The sequence below is a fragment of the Malurus melanocephalus genome, unplaced genomic scaffold (assembly GCF_030028575.1).
Source record: "Malurus melanocephalus ecotype Western Australia unplaced genomic scaffold, MMel_1.1 scaffold_191, whole genome shotgun sequence".
Taxonomy (NCBI): Eukaryota; Metazoa; Chordata; class Aves; order Passeriformes; family Maluridae; genus Malurus; species Malurus melanocephalus.
In genome coordinates this window covers 491,161-515,525 of record NW_026623423.1, presented here as the reverse complement: position 1 = coordinate 515,525, position 24,365 = coordinate 491,161, and the positions used below count along the sequence as shown (strand labels likewise).

Genomic DNA, 24,365 nt, shown 5'->3' with positions numbered 1-24,365 from the left:
AGCAAGCTCTCTATTATGATCTTCGATAATTTAATATTTTTAAAAATTAAAATACAAAACCATGGGATCTCCATATAAATCTACTGGTCTTTAAGAACACACTTCTTGACTGATGAAGCATTAGAACGATGAAGGAATCACAAGAAGCCATGCCCCTGTAATTTGCACAGTGCATGAAAAACAGTAAGTTCTTATTTAATGGAAGTTGATTGAGAAATCCAACCTAAAAAAATTTAGCCAGTCAACTGTGCAGGAGAAAGTAGCCATGGCTACATGAAGTCTCATAGACTTGTCTGGGATCGTCTCAAATTGTCTGATGCCCGCTGGCAGGGTACAGACAGTAAAGATTGACCTGAAAGAGAATCCTGACTATGGGTATTATTTCGGAAACAACACGTTTGGAGACAAGCGTTGCTTCTAATCAGCTGCTGTTCCGAAAAATGGGCTGACCATTTCGGGATCTGCCAAACACAGGGAGCCTTACCCCTAACAAGGCAGGCTGACACTCTCTAGGGGCACRGCTACTCCTAGCATTCGTGTGGCACATAGAAAGGACTCCACCACCACACTCTGCCGGTGCATCCCGCTGCTGGCAGTGGGTGGGCAGCGGCTGGCCCCTCAGGGCTGCGGAGAAAAGCTACACAYGTGGAATATCCCGAGGGCAGGCGAACAGGGAAAGGACGGCAGGAGTGCCCTGTGGAAAAAGCGCAGGTGCTGCCCAAGCGCCAGCTGTGCCGGCAGACAGCACAACGCTTATCTCTCGCCGACTGCCAACCTGAGTGCTAGCACGGGGAAACGCACCGCTGCCCAGGGAATGGCGTCCCTTCTGAGGGCAGAACGCCGCGGGCAGGGCGGGAAGGCGATCCCCGGCAGCGGCCCGCCACCGGCCAGGAGCGGGAGGCGGAGCTCCTCCCGCGGGGCGGGGCCGCGCCCGGCCGGCTGCGGCGGGCGGCACCGGGAGCGCGTAAATGACGCAGCGTTCCCGGAAGCCGCCCGGAGCTGAGGGAAGGGCGGCTGAGGGGAAGGCGGAGGAGGCAGGCGGGCTGTCGCCGCCGCTGTCGGTAGCTCGGCGGAGCCCTCCAACTCCATCCCACCCTACTTCCACCCCTTTCCGTCCCGTCCAATTCTCTCCCATTCCTGCTCGCCCGGCCGCCGCCGGGCAGTGCCTGCCGGGGGCCATGTCGCTCTTCCAGTCTGCCTTGGACTTCCTGGCGGGCCCCGGTTCCCTCGGGGCCGCCAGCCGCGACCAAAATGATTTCGTGGGGCAGACGGTGGAGATGGGCGATATGAAGCTGCGCATCAAGCGGGTCATCGCCGAGGGTAAGAGCGGGCGGCAGGGCCGGGCCATGTGAGGCGGACCCCGGCGCCTCGGGGCTGGGATGGGCTTCCCCGCGGGCCTCCCGCTCTCCTTTTCCCCGTCTCCCATTCCTAGACCRGGAGGGTTTCCTCCTTGGCAGGCCGCGCCCGGCTGGGGGCGGACGGGCGGCGGGCGGGGCGGCGGTTCCGGCCTCTCGGGAAGGGCTGGCGGTGTCCGTGCCCTGCTCTCCTCGGGCGCCGAGTGACCCAGGCCCGGGGTGCCGSTGTTCTCCAGTCCCAGGTGTCGGAGCAGTGCTTGGTGTCACTGTCCCGCCTGAGGGATAGCCACGAGAGCCGCTGTATTCAGTGGCCGCTTCTTCCTTTGCTTCGTGGTTTAAAATGCTTTCACCACATAACAGGGCTCTGAGTTTGTAATCAACAAGGTCTTTATAATCTGCCAAGGACTTCTAGAATGGAAATTCTGATTGCGTTTGTTTTTGTTTTATTGACCATGTATAATATTATGCCAAACGTKCAAGATTGCTTCTGTTGTTTTGGGTTGTTTGGAAGACTGTGGAATGCAGGAAATGTGTTTGCTTTAAACGCCTGTGTGAGGAGGCTAATATTATTGTGCACATAGGCTTTGCTAGACTGCAAGGATTTAAACATCTGTGCACTTTTCAGTTAAGTTTTGGGTAGGTAGCCTGGCACACGACTTGTTAATCTGTTTTAGAATACATGCTGTTTGATGGATGCAAATTACTTAGATATTAGCAAAAATTTGGATCGTGTTATGCTTGTGGTCAGAGAAAATACTTTTTTTTTTTTTTTTCAAGCAGAACCATTGAAGGCTAGTCTCAGAAGACTAAAATGTGAACTTTTCCATACTTCTGCAGTTAAATATTTTATCAACTTAATTGAGATGGTTGATGTTATTAAGGTTAAATACYTCAAAGCTCTATTTAGAGCTCCTTTTCATTACTGGAGTTTCTTTCAGTAGTTTCTTCTTGTGTTTATCTAGTATTAAGTAGTTTTCTGTTGAAATTTGGGTGATCAGCATAGAAGGAAAAACATGGTTCYTTAAGATTAGCTACTTCAAGCCACTTAACAAGGTACTTAAAAATTTTTGTGCTGTAAAACAACAACAAATTGGTCTTCACCACTGCTTTATCTTCTTAAGGGCACATGATTTGCCACTTGAATGTTAAAGTGCTTTTGGCATATGATCTTAGAGAAAATCTGGCAGTTTCTTATGTAGTAAGTTACATGTAAAACAGCACTAAAAGTCAAATCCTCCTATTTCACCTTCAGCCTTTGCTTACAGCTTCTTTATAGTCAGAGTTGTGAGTAAAATCTAAGCACTCAGTATGATGTGAATTTAAAAGAACTGTCTGTGCTGCTGATACTGTAACATTCTTGCAGGCCGTGACCACAGCAGTTTCCAAAGGACAAAGGAAAGTTAGGGCAGGTAGCTACTTCTGAGGCATATGTGCTATTTGGTTCTTGAGCTGGTATTTTAATACTTTAGACAGCAGCCGACTGTTTCCCAGGATCTGACACAGACATTTTAAAATGTCAGGGGAAAGATGGCAGGTAAGATGGCTCAAAGCAAACAGAGRCATTCTTTAACTCTACAGTTTGTGACAATTTCTCTGTAACCACTGCTTTGTGTTCCATGTTTGTCTCAATGTTAACGGTTTTGTTTTGTGTTTTCTGTCTATATTTCACTAATTGAAACTGGACTAGCTGCTTTCTTTTTCTGGAAAGTATAATTTTCTAGCCAAGATAGCTGGTCTAAAAGAAGTCTTGTGGTATATTGAGTATAAAGGCGAAATAGATACAAAATGCAGAAGACCCAGCCTCTCCTGCTGTTTCCAGACTTGAATTTTTCTGTCRCATATAATTTATTTGGTTGCTCAAGTTGCTTTTATTTTGTTGCTCRAATTGCTTTTATCTTTGAGCTCTGGACCTGTTGTGGTGTCTTCTGATACATGGGTCCACAACTGTGGCTTATATGTATTTTCTCTCATGTTTACCAATACAGAATCTGTTCTTCTAGATCAGTTCCTTTGTGCCAGATTCCCTACTGGAAAGCCAAGTGCTGCAATCCTGAATTTGGATTTCAAATCCGTGGTGAGCTTGTCATCTGCCAATGCAGAGAGAAAGCCTTTTCTGTAGAATTATGCGTTCWGCTTTGTTAGTAGTTGATGTGAACAGAGCCTGTGGTTTAGCATTGCATRGTATCATGTGGCAGCACAGGTTCAGTTGTTCCTGTAGCCCACATTGCCTTCCAGCTCCGTAGTGTGCTGGACACCAGCACTGGTGCAAATCTGTGTTTGGCTGTGCTCTAAGCTGAAACTTGTTTCACAGATCACTTATAARTGTTTCCCCAGACAAGTTCTGCTGGGGTAGGACTGGTCTGACTGAAAATACGGTGTGCTGCYGCAGAAGGCTGACAGCAACCCGTGGCGGGTGAGCTGGTGATCCCTAGTGCTGATACTACCCCTGAATGCAAGAACAGACTAAGGCTCAGACAGGCTGTGTTACAGGCTGGACTGAGCACTCCTAGAATATGGTCTCCTGGTTTTTTTTTTTTTTTTTTTTTTTTTTTTTTTTTTTTTTTTTTTTTTTTTTTTTTTTTTTTTTTTTTTGCTTGTACATTTCAGTAGTTCACTGCAGATAAGATTTTAGAGGACCTTGGTTGGGGCCTTTGTATATGATCCCTACTTGCATTTGATATGATGGTGGCTTCAGGTGTCTGGCTCCCTTGGGTCCTCCAGTTAAGTGCACAGAACTGCCCCCGAATTTTAGTTAAGTAAAACAGTCACARATTTCCTACCTAATTAGTAAATATTGTTGCTTGTCTTGCATGTGAGGCTGAACTATTTGGAATAAACTAGGTGTTTGGTTGTGTAAAGTACATGGAACAAGCAAGTTCTGTAGCACACGTTTAACAATCATTCTTCATGTGTAATGGTTTCTTACGCTTTCTTTGAGCAACAAACACTTGACAACAGGGCACACAAAAAGAGTAACATGGTGAAAAAAAGAATGCATTATTCCAGCTGTTTAATCTGAATCTAAAACTTCTATCATAATGAAAAAATCATTTCTTAGTCAGAAAGATAGCAATAGGCTACAGATTTTTTTTGAGTTTAAAAAAGGATGTCATGTCTTAAAGCCAGATAGGTGACTTGTTACAAGCTGCTTTCTGGCAAGGTGAAACTTCTGCAATTAAAGCAGCTTTTTTTTTTTTTTTTTTTTTTTTTTTTTTTTTTTTTTTTTTTTTTTTTTTTTTTTTTTTTTTTGTACTTTAGACTTCAAGGCTTCCTCAGTATTTTGGGTGTGAAGAGGCAGTATTACAGTTTGCCAAGCTTATAGGAACAGTTTTATGGATTGTGCAACTACTGGATTTATAGGATAATGATAACCTAATTAAGTACAGGTTTTGGGGTGGATTTAATTTGTAAAACTCCAGCAGCAGAGGCACAATGAATGCTTAATGTCAAGTTTCTGTGAACATGGTTTGTTCTATTTGCTGACAGATAGGGGGGAAAAAAATTACGTTTCCTAAAGAACAAGTAAAGTAACCGACCTAGCAGCTTTCYAGTTTTCATTCTCTCTGCTATAAATGTAGACAATGTTTTCAATAATAAGCAGAACATTTCTGTTTTTTAAATATTGTTTTAAAAGTTGTTTTTGGCTGCAGCTGTTCCTGCTTGCAGGGGAGCTCTGAAAGTTTCAAGATAATCTACCTCTCTGCTTCTCAAGGGTATRGGAAAATGTACAGTTCAAGTTTGGGCCATCTGTCATTTTTGAGGCAGTTTCATCTTGTTGCTAGGACTTTGCAATAGACAAAAATGCATGACTGGACTTCAAAAAATAGGCTTRTGAATCAATGCTTGGCAACAATAACAGAGCTTAATTTCTGTTTTGATACCCTGRTAGAAAAGCTTTCAGGTAAGATCCACTGAAACTTACAATGCAGGCTAGAATGATATTGTTTCAATCAGGTTATATTGAAACTTAAACCACTGAAAATGGATATGGAAACAAATTCATTCAGGGTTTGTGAGGGGAATAGACAAGTCATATCAAATAGTTACAAACAGGAAGCTACTCACACCCTTGCTTTCTCACAACTAGTTAAGTATGTAATGAAACAGTGAGACAATTACAATGGCAAGTARTATTATGTTGTGATTGATGTCCCCATTATGGTGCTTCTCTAGCCATTTTACTGAAGTGGCTTGTCTGTAAAAATAATCTGTAAAGATGTGAAAATCAGGGACAGGATAAAAAAGAGCAGCTTAAAATCCAACTTGATTGAAAGTGCATTGAAGTTATTCAGTATTATGTGATGCCTAGATTTGATTTGAGGGAGAATCCAAATCCCTTGGTTGGAAAAGCAAGGGTCTTTAAATCTTTGTAAGACAATCATGAAGTACTGACAAGAGCTCTGCCTGAAGGCTGTGGGGATATGAAGATGAGTGCAGGGCACCACTAGTAAAACGAATGAGATGGGGCTAGTTCCTGATTTTCAAGGGGTGGAATGGTGCTCTTGAGGGTAGTGAGCCTTGATGTGTAAGAGCTTGTGTCTACAGAGGAGAAATAAACCAGGTTTTCTTCTGCTGTTAATTCTGTGGCATAAAATACTACATGAGATGAATTTTAACGACTTTTGGGCTGTATTCTGAGAATGGGGCTCTGAGGTGCCTCAGTAGGACAACCTGCGTCTGTCTGGGCAATAGCTGGGATGGGTATGTACACATCTCTACACTGGTGATCTGTATGAGGGCATACCAAGATGATTTTGCTTATATAGAAAGCTTCAGAAAACTGTATTAAAACAATCATCAAGCATGTACRTAAGTGGAAAAAATGAGTGAAAACATCCCAAATGTAATTACATTCTTTAGGAGCTGTTCTACTCTTAACTTCCATTTTACCATTTGCCTTGGTTACGTCTTTTGTACAGGTATTTGTTTGTATAGAGTTGTTGGAAGTGCTGTTTAAAATTATTTTTTTCTGAATTTTTGTGGAATGTATTGGTCAGAGGGCTTGGAGTAAACTCATGGCAGTGAAGTTTTTCCAGTAAACTTGTCCCTAGTGAGGGTATATTAAAACAGCTCTAATAGATTACTTCTTTAAGGAAGCCAGCATCAAACAGTAAATGAAACTGCTCTTAAGAGTGAAGCAATAGGACTAGTTTTGCCTTTTGTGTAAGAATTGTTTTCACCAATAGCAAATAGTTTAAAAAAGATTTTTAAAAAAGTGCCTTCACAATGTGCTCTTAACTCCTTTCGTATCCCAGAAAATCCATGGATTTAAATATGGTATCTTCTGTAGTGCTGCAGTGGTAGTGAGCCAAGCACTGCATGGAATGAGCTGTGTTGTATGGAACTGAATTGTGTTCAGGTGAGAGAATGAAATGACAGAATGTGAAAGAATGATGAAATGACAGAATGTGAAAGAATGAAATGACAGAATGGGAAACTTACCAGAAGCTGATGCTTTGAGAAGGACAGCGTTGTAAAGGGTGAGCCTGTAGGCCATTACAGTCAGATTCTCTATAAAGCAGGTGCAATGAAGTAGGAATTAACCAGACATGATACCACTGGCTTTTTCTCTGGATATATGCAAAGTTTAATGAATTTTATTCTTTTTAGCAGTTCTTGATAAGAAGGTGCAATCACTGAAGTAAAAATGCATATTTTAAGCTAGTTATATACTCTCAAATTTCTACTGTCTCAATGAAGTTTGCACAGTATTCTTGAGCAAAAGGAGATGTTTGAGAAAATAGATAGTTTGACAAAAGGATTTGGAAGGCAAATATTTAATGGAATATCAAAGTGCAATTTAGTAACAACATTACTGTTACTAGAATGTGTGCTTCAGTGCTTGAAAATGCTTTCTCATTTTAATAYAGAGCCTGAATCATGACAATTATCTTAAAAATAGGAGGGGTATATTTAACACTTATCCTTCTTGATTATTGCTGTTTTTTTATAGGATGTGTTAGCAGTGCAATACCAAAAAGTTTAATTGAAATTACCAGGTAATATTGATTGTTCTGAATTTTGGTTTTATAAGGACCTTTTAAAAAATTGCTTTATAAGAAATCTGCTTATGCAGACTTGACAAAATGCAGGCAAGTAACAAAGTCAGTGTGCTCTTGGCATATATACAAGAAAGGAATAGAATATGTGAACTCTTCTATGTAGGTAACCATCACTCTTGACAAGATGCCGAAAAATACTTATGCTTTTTATGTTCAGAAATGTATCTAAATTCATGTATTGATTCTGTTGTGCTAAAAAAAAAAACCAATGTACCTGAATTTTGGTATTAAAATGGACTTTGTGTACCTTCTTCTTGTAGGGGGTTTTGCTTTTGTCTATGAAGCTCAAGATCTTGGAAGTGGCAAAGATTATGCTTTGAAGGTAATACTGATTTGCTTCACTGTAGGTTTATAGGGTTTGTCTTTYAGCAGACATTTAGCTTGATATTTTGACATGACAGTTAATCCTTGATGTATGCCACTGAACAAGTAACTTGGAAAGATTGAGAATGGTAGTGATGTTTGTAGTACATTATTTAGAATGGTTATTCCACTTAAAACTCTATACTTCATAATTAGATGACAAACATGGGAATTGGTCTTTTAGGTGCCACTGGTCTTTATTTTTTTATTTGGTCTGGAAATTCATTACCCAGTCCAAAGCATTCTGTTGCATGGGTAAAAGGAATATTTTTCATAGTTACCTGAAATGGAGTACAAGAATATTTGTCACTTGTCAGAAGAAGGTTTAGCTACCGTCTTACTTTAAGTTCCCTTATTTCATTACTAAAAATAATGCTCCACACTTTGACTCCTTGTTTAAACCTTCAGCCTGGTGCTTTTTAGAGGCATTTCTCTGGATTCTTGTTTTCTGGAGGCTTCTGGTAATCAGCTGTAAACAGGGTAGCTGTATGAGGAGTGGGAGAGATAAGATGGTATTATACTACCAGTAATAACTTTGTCTGTTTTTTTGCATTTCATGCCATATCCTTACAGTAACAAAATATGTGGCCAAAGCCATATACTGTAAGTGTTCTAAAGGTCCTCTAGAAGGAAAACCGTTAAAAACTAACTGGTAAAAGGTGAACCATTACTTCCTCTGTTTTGGTACTTTTGTAGCAAATGCTCAGGCTGATTGTAGGCAAATGTTGATTACAAATCCAGGCAATACTAGAAACAGTAATGCTTGATTTTGCTACTGATTACACAAGTACCATTGAAAAAGCTGGGCTACACAGTTTGGAGGAGTTCTGTCTAGAGTGAGTTGAAGGTTATTACTGAATATTTCAGGCAGAAGGTGAACCTTTCCTTGTTAAGCCCACRCAATTGCAGCCAGGATACTTCAGCATTTTATATACCAAAACTGTCAGAGTTGTTAAGTTTAAGAGTGTCAAAAGTTGTAACTGTTCAATAATCATTAAACCTGAATTGCTCAGGTAACCGGAAAACTGGGTATTGTTTATAGCAGAATGTTCAATAAGCCAGCTGTGTTTACTGCCCCATTACAGTTCCCTTCCCTAGGTTTTTGACTATAGCTTATCCTTTATATTCTGTGAAAAAAAAATCTATGGACTATTGTTATTCTGTAAGTTTTAGTAACTCTATCTTCTCAATTATTTTGTTTTTTTGAACAGCGATTGTTGTCTAATGAAGAGGAAAAGAACAAAGCCATCATTCAGGAAGTTTGTTTTATGGTATCCTTTTCTGTAATATATTTTACTGTCTGATATTTCTGGGAAACAAAGGACTGCTGTACAGATTCTGTTCTTCTCATGCCTAAGAGGACTGACATTCTAGGGATCATGGTTTGTTATAAATCTAGTACCAACATCCAGAAAATTCAGTTCTTCAAAAATTGCTGTAATACAATGTATGCAAATAACTTTTGTAACTMGTGTAGACTTTGCTATGTACTTCTTGCAAGTGAAATGCTTATTTGAGCTTGTTTTCAGTCCTATGAATGTAGTCGAGACCTTTTGACTATTCACATGATACCTAGATCTTAAATAGAATTCCCTCACATGCACTAGATTTATTGCTCTTCACTTTTAYTCTCAATGTTCATTAATTTCTGCTTTGGATGCATATGGCTTTAAGAAGTAATGCTGAACATTAAGGAAGTAATTTCGGTAGACTAAGAATCAAGAAGCACATGTTTCTCAGTGTCCTTGCTGTCCTTTTTTTTTCTGCAGTGATGTCAGATAATAGGGTATAATGTAATCTTAAAGTATTTTCAGGCTTTGATTTTAGTAAATTCAATGCCTGGTATGTCTCCTCTTAGTCCCTCAGTTTGTTTGAAGTGTCAGTGAGTAGCTGTGGTATGCTCATGTTTTCTGCTTTGAACATTTAGCAGGCAAASCCACCTGCTACTCAAACATTTCCTTTTATGATTGCTGATATATTTGGCAAAACCTTAGCCTAATGACTACTTACTAGGACTGCACTTCTAAGAACTGAATTCCATAGCACTATACATTTTCTATCTGTTCTGTCTTTATTTGCCAAGAGTAAAGAACTCAATGTTCTTTGAATGTCTTTCACAGCTCAGAGTCCTTAAAGTATGYATACAACATGACCAAGGGTTAACTGTTGCTAACTTTCTGAGATAAMACTGAAATGCTATTAATTCCTGCAGCTCTAAATAGGAAGTTGTAAGGAGATGTGTAAGATCAGATTTATGCAATTTTTGTGGATCCAACTTGCCATTTTTAAGTGRTTCTGTTCTACTTAAAATGTCTTTGCTTTTTTCTCTTCAGACTTGGTKAATGAATCATGTAAACAGTTTGTCTTACAGGAATGAATCTCAGCGTATGCACAGACAGGCATAATGCAAGATAACTTCCACTGGCAGGAGCTGAGATCACTTATACTATACTCCACTTTATATAATTCAAAAATGATACCTTGAGTTTTTGAACTGGACATGAAACATGATAAAGGTTTTAGAATGAAAAATTATTACTAATGCTGGAAGGATAAATTCCTTGCCCTTTTAGACCTCTAGTTGTTTTGAACTTTATTTTAATTACCTAAAATTGAAGTATGGCATGCTTATTACTTCCTTAGGARAGATAGGTGAGGAGACAATAGCCCTTTCTTGATCAGCCTTCTAGAGAAGCAGTTGATACTTAGAAGATATCTCTGCTACTCATGCTAGTCTCTGGTAGTCATTGTCAAAAGACAGACAGTACTAGACCTGTAACTGAGTCCAGTTTTCTCAGAGCCTTWATCACAAGGAATTTTTAATATTTTGTTTTGACTTTTGATTACTTTACCTTAGGTTAGTTTCTCAGATTTTTTTACAGCTGAATTTTTACAGCTGGATTTCCCTGTTTTGCTTAGGGTATTGATTTCAGCTTTTATGCTTCCTGTGGTTTTAAGCTAACATTTCAAATTAACTACTGGTTGCACTAGTATCAATGAACTTGGCAGTCATCTTCCTTCAATGTGTTATCTCCAGAAAAAACTTTCAGGTCATCCCAACATTGTCCAGTTTTGCTCTGCAGCTTCTATAGGAAAAGAAGAATCAGACACAGGACAAGGAGAGTTTCTTCTGCTTACRGAGCTGTGTAAAGGTAAACTTTATTTCTTTTCCCAGAAGTGCACATTGCTTCTGGCAGCTGCTTTGCACAGGTTGCTTGTTAACTTATAAGCTTTGAATGACTGTAGAAGATAGCATGGTTCAGTGGAGCTAGAGTTCAACCTTATCTTTTATAGGATAAAGATCATAGTTTTTAGACTACAGGTTAACCTTGTCTTAAATATGAGGTAATCATTAAGTATATTTTGTTTGAGACCAGAGGAAAGGAGAGTAGTAGTGGTTCGTTAGAGCACTCTTTCTTTTGGCACTGCAGTCAGTGTGAATTTGCCATTTTGAGAATATCTACTTAATGCAACTCAAGACTGTAAACCTTTCTTGACAAAGGTCTATTTGTGTCAAGCTTTCAGAATTTGTGGTGTTCTCTCTATACTTACGTGCATTTCTCTTGATTTCCTGCAGGACAGCTGGTGGAGTTCTTAAAGAAAGTAGAATCCAAAGGACCTATCTCTTGTGACACAGTTTTGAAGATCTTTTATCAGACCTGCAGAGCAGTGCAGCATATGCATAAGCAGAAGCCTCCTATTATCCACAGAGACTTAAAGGTGTGTTACAATGTTTAAATAAAGGCTGAACTTCTAAACCAGCAAATGATCCTGTTGGGCTGCATGAGTGTTAAAAACTACTCTTGAGCGTAGTGCTTAGGTCTGTTGCCTTGCCACAGCTGSTGAGTATTAGGGAAGGCCATCACTGGTATACTTGCATCTCTTCAGACAACATCTTTTCCTTCTGCTTGCAGTTATGAACTACTTGTATTCTATCTGAAACTAGCCAACAGAAAAGTTGTGYATCATGTTTTGCTGATTAAATTAGCCTAAGTATTTTGGTTTTGATAAAATAGCCAGTTACAACTTGTGAATTGCAGTTCTGGGATAAGCAGGTGTCTAAATAAAAGGGATAAAGCTTTGAAGGAGAAGAAAGCTGAATTATCTGGATTACCTTGCTATTGTGTAGTAAGCTGTTACTTTTAGAACAGATAACTTGCATTGCCCTTCAGTACTTGTTTTTAATTTGAATTATAAAATTTGGTAGGCATAGTTCATGTTAGATTTTGTTTCTTAGGGCTTTTCTCTTTGTTTTATTAGCCTTTACCTGAAGGCTAYAGGGTTATGGTGTAGAAGGTGTTCAGGTGTTCTACCCTTAAGAGCTTTGGAGATTTACCTGAATCTTAATTTTGTATTTTGAAGACAGGGTACCTTTATGCGTTCATTATACCTTAGATGAAGAAACACTAATCATTGGTGAGATTCTGCTGTACTACAAATATATTTGAATTTTCATAAGCATAAAAAATGAGAGAGAAGATTCTTGTTTCTGGAACAGTGTCTGAATTTCACGTGTCTGTATCCAGCCTGATGTGATTTCATTTGAATATAAAAATAGGAAAATTTCTTCCTCCATAAGTAAGCTTGTACTGAATTACTTTGGGGCAGGAAAATATGACCACTCTTTAGAAGTAAATGTGCTAAGTGTTTTCAATGCTCTTATGAAGGCTTTGATGTTAGCCGTTAGTATAGCCTATAAATATAAACCTAGTTTTGGTGACAAAGCTATATTTTTTCCCCTTTTTTGACTTTTTAATTTTTTTTTTTTTGCTTAGTAACATTGAACAGGCATTTAGATTGTATCAGAGACATGTTAACCGTTTCTTACTGAAATTTCTATACACCAGCCCCTAGCTAGTAGAAAAGATGCACCTCTCTTCTGAAAAATAAAAAAAGTAAAAAAGCCTATTTACAAATACAATTTCTTTCATAGCCAGCTTSATAGTTGTTCTGCTAATACTGTAATTCAAGAACTGTTTTTTCTTCTCAAGGAATGTATGTTCCTGACAGATAARACATGGGGGAAGAACAGGAATTTGGTTTTGTGTTGGTCTCATGTTGCAGAGGCTGCAAAGCAAGATTAAATGATTGTTGTGCTACAAGAGGCAGAGGCCTTTCTACAGCCAAGAACCAAATAGGGCCCATTTATCTATGCTGCCCTTTTTAGCAGGCTAAACCAAGGTCAGCAGCATAGAAAATTACAAGTGAAAAATTTTGAGCCAGTTAACTTGTACATGTTTTCCTAACTTCATGCAGAGATACAGATTTTATTTCTCAGCCCTTTTGTGATTGTGACTCCAAGTACATCTGCCCTGTACTTTTATTATTTCCTTAAGTTTCTTCCACATTTCAATTAACATTAGGAAAGCTGGAGTTTATGAAGTAAAAAAAGGSAGGGATAATTAACTGTAAAGGCAGCACGTGGTTCTCAAATAGCTGTTTTCTGTCTCTGCACAGGGTCACAGCTCCCTCTTTRTAGGTGTCTACTTGTAGCCTTTTTGTCTACTAGTACCTTCCTGTTTAGTGTCTGTAACAGTCCTAACCTCCACTCCWYTGCAGTTAAGCTAACAGCGTTCAGTTTTACATCTGAAAACATTTGGATTCTAAGACTGCTTCTGCAAGTTCTTAYCTAAAAAACTATCTTTTCTTAGGCTCTAATGAGTTTTCTTCCCCTTGAGTTTGTTTCTTGCTGTCCTGAATGTTTCCTGCTCATGGCGTGTTTGGTGCTTCCTTTTAAAACTTGGCTATGTTGCTACCATATAGACAGTACTGTCTGAAACCTTTGTGCTGCTGTAAACAATATTTTGGGTTAAATTGATTAGTTTTTAAATATATGCACAAGTAAGATGATGTGTAAAAGCATGTGTGTTAGTGTACAGGACAAAAAAAAACCAAATGTTTTTGATCTATTATTCTATTTTTTTTGAAGGTAGAAAACTTGCTTATTAGTAACCAGGGAACGATTAAACTTTGTGACTTCGGTAGTGCTACAACTATAGCTTACTATCCTGACTACAACTGGTCTGCACAGAAGAGAGCATTGGTTGAAGAAGAGGTGAGACTATTTAAAAGTGATACCATCTTAATATCAACAGTGGATTCATTTAATTGTTACTATTAATCTGGTATTAATTCATGAGACTTCTAAGGCAACTGAAAGTTGTTTCAGTTACAGTGTTATTTATAAAGTTTTGGTTTTGTATTTGTTGGCCAAAGTTCAAAAGCTAATGCAGTTACAATCATGACTTGTAGTCTGTAGCTACATATAGAAACACTGCTTCAGCATGGTCACTATCCATTCTGCAATCTGGTGTGAAAATAGAAGTGATTACTAGATCATCTTCTAATTGAACTCTTGACAAGCAGTCAGAAATTGCTGGACTGATTCCCATGTTCTGATCTGTTTTTCTGAGTTGAATGCTAGATAGAGGCAAGTCTGCTCAGCAGAATAGGAATGGGCAGTATTGCAGTGACTTGGACTGCAGTGGCCATGTCTAGTGTGCAGTGTGCTTTTGCCAAGTGCATTTGTTCTTGGTTTAGAGTTGAGAGTGCTGCTGGTAAATCTAATGTGGTACATCAGTAGAGGAAATACGCTTAATTTAGTTGGTGCAACTTCTTGACATCACAAGTCTCTCTAAGCTTCCTCTGTTTCTGCAATCTGGCATTCTTGGAAAACACTCCACTAATTGCTGGTGAAATTTTGATTGGTATCACTGTCATGTATATTCTGTGCAAAAAGATGTTAGAAAAGGTCTCTTCAGGGATCCTTATGCCCATAAAGTTTCTCTTTGTATGTATCTGCACTGTCATCAACTGTGCTGAGAAAGGGAGAGAGACATATTGAAGTGTGAATTCACTTATTGGCTTATTGTTAATTTTTGGTATTAGTGTTTCTCTCCATTTTTGCCTCATGTAGAACAGTCACTTTACTGTCTGGGAGGACTCTTGACTATCACAGTGTTATCTGATTTCTACTGTCTTCATCTGACCTTATGTAAAAGCTGTTGTGACTATAGCAGGATTAAATTGATTGCTTTCTCCTTGACTGGTGTGTCTGAAATTATTTTAAAAATGAGAGTACTATTCATTCTACATGGAGAGCTGTTTCCTTGGCTGAATGCCATTAGATCTCATTCTTCAAAATTGTTTCATTAAATTCTGTCTTCTCCAGATCACAAGGAATACAACACCAATGTACAGGACACCAGAAATGATAGACCTGTATTCTAATTTTCCCATTGGTGAAAAGCAGGACATTTGGGTAAGAAAGGTGGTTTGTTTTTTTTCCTTGCTGCATGATAGTTGCTCATGTAACAGTGAAACTGATTTTGCAGACTTCTCATAGTTTGTTGATTCAATAATTAAAACACTGAAATAAATGTAGGATGCTATCTTATATCAAATTAAACTTAAATAGTAGAGGCTCTGTATCTCTGTGTTAAAAGGAAGAGATATGGTTTAAGTTTTCTCCCAGGTCAAGCTTGACTTCTGTTTGAGAGGTGACCTGAACTTCTCTAACATTCAGTACAACTGTTGCTTGGTTGGTGCTTGCAACCATAAATCCAGAATACTTGGAGTCCTTAAATTGAAATTCTTGCCTTTCATGCTCTGCCATGCAGATTATCTGGGGGCTGCCTATTGCTGAGTTCAAAGTGTTGAGGTATGCTGTAGTTAAAACAGTGTCAGATAGCAAGGATGAGAACAATACAGATATCATTAATGCTTTATATAGAAAGGATGATAAGCTGTTCACGTTCACTAAAAGATCTGTAATGAGAATTAAAGGTGAACATTAAATCCTCAGTTGAACCTGTTCCAGTTGCATAATATTGCAGTACAGAGGTGCTCCCCAGTAGTGTAGCRTCAGGGACTTAGTTTATGGGATGCTTTTTGCAGAGGCAGGTGTCAAGCTGTTCATTTCTTACCTGTATGGGCAGTGTGTCAAAGACAAATTTAGAAAATATAGTGCTGATGCTTTAAAAGTTTTTATATGGAATGTTGGAACTCTGTTCAGTTTATTAAAGTCGTTACAAGATACTGTGGACACCCTTGTTCATCTTCTACAGCTGTTGGTGATGTTCTTAYGGCTTGTGAAGAAACACCAAGTAAAACACATTTTTCTGACCACTTGATCACTTCACAGGCATGAAATACTGAGCCAGGATTACATCTAGTTAAACACAGAATTAGGAATGTGTTTAATAAAAGCCTCACTCAAAAGGGCAATTGCAGTATACTTTTTGTTTCAAATAACTCTGTATATATTAGCATTAACAGGGTGATGGGAACATCTATTTGATTTACTGTGCTTGGATTGGAACATGTTGTTCCACATCTTTTTGTTTATGCTTTGTGTTCAATAAAAATATGCAAAGTATTTGACAGTAGAATAYGGCCCTGCCTCTGGAAGCATAAATGATTTGTTGTTTGTGATTAGGATAAACAAAGCACTTTTCCAAAGAAAGCAGGTAGAGTGATTAACACTCATGTGTCTGTGCTTGTCACTGTGTGAGCTTAAAAACAAAGAAAGTAATGTCTGTCTTAGAACAGCAGGWTTTTGGATTTTGGAAGAGAGTCGAGGGCAGTAGAGGTATTTAAAAGATGTAGTACTGAGAGACATGGTTTAGTGGTGGGCTTGGCCATGCTGAATTAACATTTGAGTTGAGGATGGTAAAGATCTTTTCCAGCCTGAATGACTCCCTGATTCTATGCAGTATGTCTGTTTATGTCTGTAGGCGCTGGGCTGTATCCTGTACCTGCTGTGCTTTAGACAACACCCATTTGAAGATGGAGCTAAACTTCGCATAGTCAATGGGAAATATGTCATCCCACAAAATGACACCCGTTATTTGGTGTTTCATGATCTCATTCGTAAGTTCACAGTGCTATTTAATTTGGTGTCTGTATGGATACATGTTGTTATTCATAGTTGTTTYGCTGGTAGTTGAATGTTACTGACATGTGGTGGTGAAAAAGGTAAACTGCAGCAACTTCTCATTTTATTAACAATCTTAATCCATTATAAAAAAAAAAATATGAAATTTTATGTGAAAGTTGTTTTTGTAGTTCTGTTACCTGTCTTGCTTAGTATCTGAATTAGTCCATTGGCACAATTAGTGTTTTGATTTGGTTTCTTTGAACTTGCTTAAAAAATTCTATTTTCTTCAGGTTTGAAATAGATTATGGGAAATAGKAATTACTGTTCCAGAAATGTATCCAACAGTGTTAGACAGGGTTACCTCTGATGTTCTCTATTAAATCATCCTCAAGTGCAGTCTTTGAAATATTGCTGACCCCAAGTAGTGTTGTTTTTTTTTGATGGATACCAATATGAGAGTTGTATTTAAATATTGATTTAGCAATTTCTTCCCTCTGTTCATGTGTTTGCTTATTACATTGGAGTGTATTGGAGATATTATCAGTTAGGAGAAAAGATCTGCAGGTTTTGTTATGTTTTGTGAATCTCATTTTTTAGGCTCCACTTTGAAGGTGAACCCAGAGGAGAGGCTGTCAATCACTGAACTTGTGAACCAGCTACAGGAGATTGCAGCAGCTAGGAATGTCAACCCTAAATCACCTATCACAGAGGTAAAAATGTCTCATAAAGAGTATTATTGATAAGGCCTCCTTTCTATCCTCTGCAGTGTGTGTACATTTAGTAACAGATTTCAGAGTAGGTTCAGATTTTGAAAAATTTGCACTAACTTATTTTGAAGTTCAATTGAATTGATCAGTATCATTTGTAGGATCTTTGAAAATATGCCTGTTAAAGGACAGAGACATTAAAGGAAATTTAGTCTTTCATACTACTTCTTGAAAATCTTTTCATCCTCTTGGTTTATTCTTTAGTATGCTGGCACTCTGTTTCACATGCTGTGCTTTATCATAATTAACTTGCACAGAAATATTTCGTATGTGAAGGCTCTGCCTACATTAACTCGAAAGCCAGTTAGGCATCTCCTGTTCTATGCTTAATTTGCACTGCAGGTGAGTCAGTGTATCTTAATTTCCTGGCTTTGTCCTGAGGTTCAGTTTGCTTGTTCTCACCAAGTAGCAGTAATTTGCCAAGCATAGCAAGATGACTGAAGTAGCAAGAAGATGCTTATCATGAGTGTTAYTCTCCTCAGCTTCTGGAACAAAATGGAGGCTATGGAAACAATGCTCAGCCTCGGACATCTGTGACCTCTGTTTCACAGAGCTCCAAGCCTTCAGGGCAGCTCAACAATTTGTACAATGCAGGTATGTTCAAAAAGAGATGTCATTTTAGTGTAAAGACAATGGCATGTCTTCTGTGGGAGAAAAAAAATCATTTGGGGATTTTAGATACTTTGCACTAGTACTAGCTATTTGGTGTTTATATCTTTGCTTCTAACCTTACATTATTTTTTTTGTATGGTGTGATTTTATGTTGATACATGCAAATAAGAATTTCTCAAATTCATTGCTGTGCAACATAAAAGTTACGTTTCCTGTGGAAAATTATTTAAAGTGCCCTATTGACTTATAGAGGCAGGAGTGTTGACATAAGTGAACTAAAACTTGATGGAAGTGTGAATATGAGATGTAATGATGTTCTAAAGAATAAAAAGCTGGAGAGAGAGTCTTCACGACAAACAGGTGAACATAGCTTATTTTAAACCCTGAATTTTTTTAATTCAATGAGGCAGCAGTATTTGGAAGTGCATTGTCTAAGGAGTAGCATGTAAGAGGTGTTTCAATTTAAACTGTTAATAATATTGTGGTGCTCTGTTTTAGTTGAAACATTGTTACCTTGTGACAGAAGGTACTAAAATCAGAGCACGTCCTGAGTTTGTGTTCAACACTGGGTCTCTGAGGTAAAAAAGTGAGACTAGCCTTTGCTTTTTAAGAAGAGCTATTTAATATCAGATGGGTTATAGCATAAAAAGATAGTGGCTGTTTGTGGCATATTGGTATTACTTTGTACTAAAATAGCCTTCATGAGTGACAGATGAGAGAGATCAATAAATAAATGCAGAAGCAATTGTATGGATTTTGACTGTGGACCGTAGTAGTTCAGTAATGCTAGGAAGTTGTGACCTCATATGTGTTCATTTTAGACTACGAAAAGCCTGTATGAGGAAGAAATACTTCCATAAACATTTGGGTCCACCTCTCTTYCCTTTTCTTTCCCACCAAAAAGACTTTTGGTGCGCTCCTCCCACCCCCCCTGATATTTTGAAGTGCATCTGACAGTGATTGTAGTCTAAAGTTATTMGTTTTTCAGTTCCAAAAGATCCATGTCTGACAGCCTCAACAGGAGAAGGCAGTAGTCTAAATTTGGTCTAGTGATTCCACAGTCAGCACTTTCAGATGCAGCTATAGCTTGTACTGCCTTGAGCCCAACTACATTGTGCAGGCTGGCCTTCAGGAGATGGTTGCACCATAGGACATGAGTGGTGAGGAGGAGGAGTTGGGGTTCCACCTGGGAAAAATAGAGACTGGACTAGCAAAACTGAATGAAATCAATCAAAGCATGTCTCCAAAATGAYGCAATTAAAAGCTGACACTTACTCTGTAGAAACGGAGATTCCAGAATGCATTCAGTTGAAAATACTTAATATAGTAAAGAAAATAAGAAACGTGATAGGTTTATTTACATCTAGATTTTTTCTTATTGTTTCTGCACCAATGTTGACTATTGTATGTGAATATGGAGTGCTTCAATTAATGAAGAAGATACCTAGGGACTATTTCATATTGTATTCAGTTTTTCTTCCAGCTTGATATTTCTTGCTTGATATTAATTATGATGAGCTGTCAGTGAGACAAGAGATACTAATTCTCATGGAGAAATGTTTAAATTGGGTAATATTTATTGCACTAATATTATGTGTATACCAATTTCTGTGGAAAAATCCAGCTTTGTAATGTAATTATAATCAAAAGTCTGTCTGATCATCTTGTTTTGTGCCAGAATGCCTACTTGTATGCAATCATATTAATATCAATACTGTGCCGTGATGTTGTGCTCTCTGGAATGTTGTGTTTAAAATTTAGCCTTAACTATGCCAGCTGCTTTTGAAGCCCTGCATTAAAGTTTGTCTGCTGGAGGTGATTAAGTAGGTTTGCCAGTGATAAGCTGCACTTTAAGAAACTGATACTAAAGAAAGGTAGTCTTTTGCTGCATTGACTGTATGAAACATATGCCTTACTTCCAGATCTTTTAAATTCTTTTTTYATTAATACAGACAGCAGATTAAACAACGTGTTAAGTAGAACACTAGTACCTCCTGACTGCAGGAATTACTATTTTTTCAATAGGTCAAAGTTAAGGAGAGGTTTAGAACTGTGAGCCTTACAGCAAGATGTACCCTGTATGTGCATTCACTTCCAGCTTTATAGGCAACATACTTTATGTCATATCCTGGAATGGGCTCCATAATAAAGTACAATTATTTTTATTCAACTACTCTAGGCCTGGCCGTTGCGGAATGTGACCAGACTTATGGAGGGTTCTTTGATATTCTGAGGGGTGGAACAGAGCGATTTTTCACTAATATTAAGGATACATCTTCTAAAGTTATCCAGTCTGTGGCCAAGTGAGTAAAACAAAAAATAAAAATTGAAAGTTGTGCTGGTAAGAGTTTTAAATGAAGGCTCAGGACTTTACTCCAGAAATGGTAAATTGAGCATATTTTTCCAAGTTTGAGCTGTAATAGCTGGTAGCTAACCTGAGATTTTGTGAATGATATTAATACAAAAGTTACTTCAGCAGTCATATACTGGAACTGAGAATGTTGCGGCAAAAACCTGTTCATAAGTACTGTTTGCTCTGTATTTTAAGTATTAAAAACTTTTGAGAGATGAGCGGATGGGGGCTGGAGCAGCATGGAGAATTGAATTATTAGGTAGGACCTTCATGTATAAGGGTTGAATTCAAAAGATGGAGTGGTGAAAACTACAGATCAAGGGAATGTATGTGAGGCGGGAAAAACTGCCGGAAAATAAGGTCTTCAGGTGGAATCCTATGCCTTCAAGATRGTGTGAGAAGGATCTGGACTGTTTGTCTCCTTTACCCTGCGTTGCATGGATGATTACTCTCACATTTAGATGTATATGTTTTCAGATTTGTGAGATTATTTTTTTCTAATCAAGTTGTCAGTCCCATTTCAAATGTTTCTAATACTTCCTTATCAATATTAAGCAGTCTGTACAAYTTATACATTTTCATCTCATAATAAAATTCTGTGCCGTGTTAAAGGGTTTTCTTAGCTCTAATAAGAGCAAGTAAGTCACTACTGAATACCATGTCTGAACTAGAGCCTCCGAAAGAATACTGAACCCTATTTCTTATTGTAGGCTTTATGTCCCTTTAATTGGAATAGTCTTAAAGTGAAGTCTACTTCCTGCATAGGTTTTTTCAGAATTTGTTTGACTTGTGCATAGTCCTGCTCTAAAGTGTTTATAGTATTCTGGTAAATTATATTTGTGGGTATTGCACCTCTGTAGGCACCTCAAGTGTATTTTTAGCTGTTTGCTCTTACAATTAGTCTGTTTAAACTTCCTTTGTATGGTTAAGAAAGGTGAGGTCCTCTGTTTTTTAAAGGCTGCAAAAACTGCACAGCTTTGGTTTGTCTTTAAGCTGTCTATAGAAGTAACTGGGACAGTGGCATCAAACTTTTCTTACGGGGCAAACCACACAGACACAGGACAGGGAGTGTGCAAGGGGCACAAACTATTGCATGATGCAAAGCAGTTTTAATGAAGTTACAGTTCCTACTTTCCCGTGGCTGTGTATTAGATCTTAATATGTTCTTGTTRTACACTACATGCATCTGAAGTACTCCTGTGCTTCACTTTCTTATTTGCTTGTCCTCACATGGTGTTCTGGGTATGCCTGCATCACTTAGTTATGTTTGAAGCAGTTTCCTCTTCCTTCTCTTGCAAGTGGTTTCTTCCTTAAAGACCACTGGAAGTTTAATTGCTTTTTTGAAATTGATCTTGTGCCTTTTCCCCCTTTCCTGGTAGTGCTTTAGGACTGTCTAAAATTGTCTTTTTAATATGGAAAGGCTTGTGCTGTGCCTATACCTTATTTTTATTTCTCTTTACAGATGTGTGTAGCTTTTTGCTTTGTGTGGTTTCCTTTGCTTCCATAGTAAGTGTAGTGGGCAAGGAATAAAACAGTAGCTGTACATCCAACCACATCTGCAGAGCTCATCTAGCAACTTCTGAAGTACTAGATAGTGAGTACTTGCTGTCTGAAAAGGTTCTGTTCAGTTTTCATGCTCTTGTGGYAGTTGTTTGTTTAGATTATGGTGACTGCCCAAACTAGTATGCCTCTTCTCAGTTGTTATTTAGTGTTCTGTGTGGCTGAGCACAACAGCTTAGTGCATGGCTTGTGGAATTTCCTAAATATTAGTCAAAGGAAAACTCACTACTACCTCTTATTTGTTTGAATTACAGAAAGTCACATGTAGATGTTTACTAGAATTGACTCTCTTGAAAATGTAACTGTTTGACCTCCTAATTTGTTTGTTTTAATGGGTGGGTATATTGTCCCAAAAAAGATCAATTAGCTGAACCTTTTCAAACTAATGAGAGATACACATTTGCATGGACTGTGGTGGATTGACAGAGGATTGTCAGACAGTGTATGCTGTGTCCTGAGATTTGTCATAAGGAGATCAGTCTGTCTCAGATATTTTGGAGGCGATTGGTTAAATAAGGGTTTGTGTTTAGGTTACTCTTGAACATAATCGTTGACTCAACATGTGAAACTGTCAAACTTTAAGTTCTCCACTAACATAACCCAGTCTTCATGTTGTGGAGCACTTTCTGTCTCCATACAATTGTGGTTTTGTTTTTATGTGTTATCTGGTGAATTTAGTCATTGGGCTGAGCAGTGGAAGAAAAAAAGAGAAGGGAATGCACCAAGCATGAAGTTCTGCTATAGAGAATCAGTTACTTTAATACTTATTTCCCAGTGACTGAAAGAGAAACTCTCTCCACTTGTAATTTACCAATATTATTAAAAAGCCCTGARTTGTGTGGTTTTCATTCTTTATATTGCCTTTTATTTTGAATCCTTACTGTGTTTAACAGTTCAGTGAAATGGCAAAACATTAAGATGACCAGTGTTTACTGTTTTGTTTGACCTAAGGTAGGCACAGGTCCTCTAGTGTTTAACATTGTCAGCATTTAACATTCATTGTGCTGCTGAGAGTTACACCACTGGGCTTGGGCATTCTTAAAACTGTGTTTTAGTCAAGCTGAATTGTTAATTCTTTGTTTGCATCTACTATAGGGCATRTCTGTTTCTGTCATGTTCGTTCTCTGCCTTCACCAATCTGTGTTGTGGATACAGCTGATACAATCGGTGATGTGAGAAYAGCTCTTCTGCTGTTGCATCCTTGACTGCCTTTCCAAAGCACCTCAACCAACATGAGAAGCAGACATTCTGGAAAAATTAAAATGTCTCTTCTTTGTCATGCATTTTCCTCATCCCAACTAAACACTTTTCATGTTGGAGTCTATCATTTCATTAGGTAGGAGCTCTCCTTCTTACTTATCATTGCTTTTCTGAATTATGGCGTTACCTCCTTTAACTGTAGACAGACTTCTCTCTCACTGGATCCAAACTGCAGTGTTAGATTTAAGTATTTTGYAGTTATGAACAAAAAAAGTAAATTTTTTCGTTTCTGTAGCTACTGCAGCGCAGCCTTTAGCATGATTCTGATTTTGGTCACTTGTTAATCCTAATAAATGATAAAATTTGAAAACTAAGACATCCATTGCTGGCTACTAGGAACAGGAGACTGAAGAAGGCAGTCCTCATTATTCCCCAGGCCACCTCAGTTGCAGGTGTCATAACSTCTGTTCCAGATTCAGGTCAGTGAAGCAGCAGCTTATAGTAACMTGAGAGGGAACAGAGGTCCAACTGTCTTGTCACAAAGTGACCTAAAAGCAAGTATCATGATGGAGATGGAGAAGATATGCACTACTTTATGAAGGGGCACCATCTGCACAGGCAGGAGCTTGAATCCAGCAGACATGGCCATGTGTGCCTGAAAGCTCAACCTGCAGCTGTGCAGACTAGGCATATTTCTGTTAAGCTCATCAGTTTCTCACTTGTGGAACTTCTTGACCAGCTTTTATGCTTTTTGAGGCCTGCATCCATACAGTTTATAGATGCCCTACCAGAAAATGTTTTAAGTGTTTGATCTTCACTGGTATTTGAAAGCAGCAGGCAAAACTTGTGGTCAGTCTTCCTTTGCCTTGKCAGAGCAATTTCTTTTGCACAAGAGATTATAAGTAATCAGGGAACAATTAGCTGCCTTTTATGCTTGCCTTCTTTGCTTTTGAGGTAATTTTGCTTCTTGTTTACTGCTGCATTTTATTTCATGGATCTTTGCGTTTCACTAGGTAGTTGAATGATTAATTCRGTTTTGTGAAGCAGAACTAAATGGGAACAGATTGATTTGAATTTTAGTAAAGTTTTTCTTCCTGGCTTTTAAAAAATAAACTGAAAAAAACTAACAAATAGATCTTTTTTCTAATCCTGTAAGTGCAGAGATGTCTGGAGGAAGAATACTTAGTGTTAGGATAGTATTTAACTTAAGATGAT

General features: G+C 38.3%; 1 protein-coding gene across 1 annotated transcript in view; it reads left to right on the top strand.

Moving 5' to 3' along the window:
- Positions 1 to 989: 989 nt before the first annotated feature.
- GAK (cyclin G associated kinase) overlaps positions 990 to 24,365 on the top strand; it is a 62,911-nt gene continuing 39,535 nt past the window's right edge. The window contains exons 1-11 of the mRNA XM_057373249.1: positions 990 to 1,320; positions 7,678 to 7,739; positions 8,992 to 9,051; positions 10,818 to 10,932; positions 11,358 to 11,500; positions 13,710 to 13,835; positions 14,952 to 15,041; positions 16,516 to 16,651; positions 17,256 to 17,368; positions 17,908 to 18,019; positions 20,217 to 20,340. Coding sequence (XP_057229232.1) covers positions 1,179 to 1,320; positions 7,678 to 7,739; positions 8,992 to 9,051; positions 10,818 to 10,932; positions 11,358 to 11,500; positions 13,710 to 13,835; positions 14,952 to 15,041; positions 16,516 to 16,651; positions 17,256 to 17,368; positions 17,908 to 18,019; positions 20,217 to 20,340 — 1,223 coding nt within the window. The 5' untranslated portion in view covers positions 990 to 1,178. The remainder of the gene's footprint in view (positions 1,321 to 7,677; positions 7,740 to 8,991; positions 9,052 to 10,817; positions 10,933 to 11,357; positions 11,501 to 13,709; positions 13,836 to 14,951; positions 15,042 to 16,515; positions 16,652 to 17,255; positions 17,369 to 17,907; positions 18,020 to 20,216; positions 20,341 to 24,365) is intronic.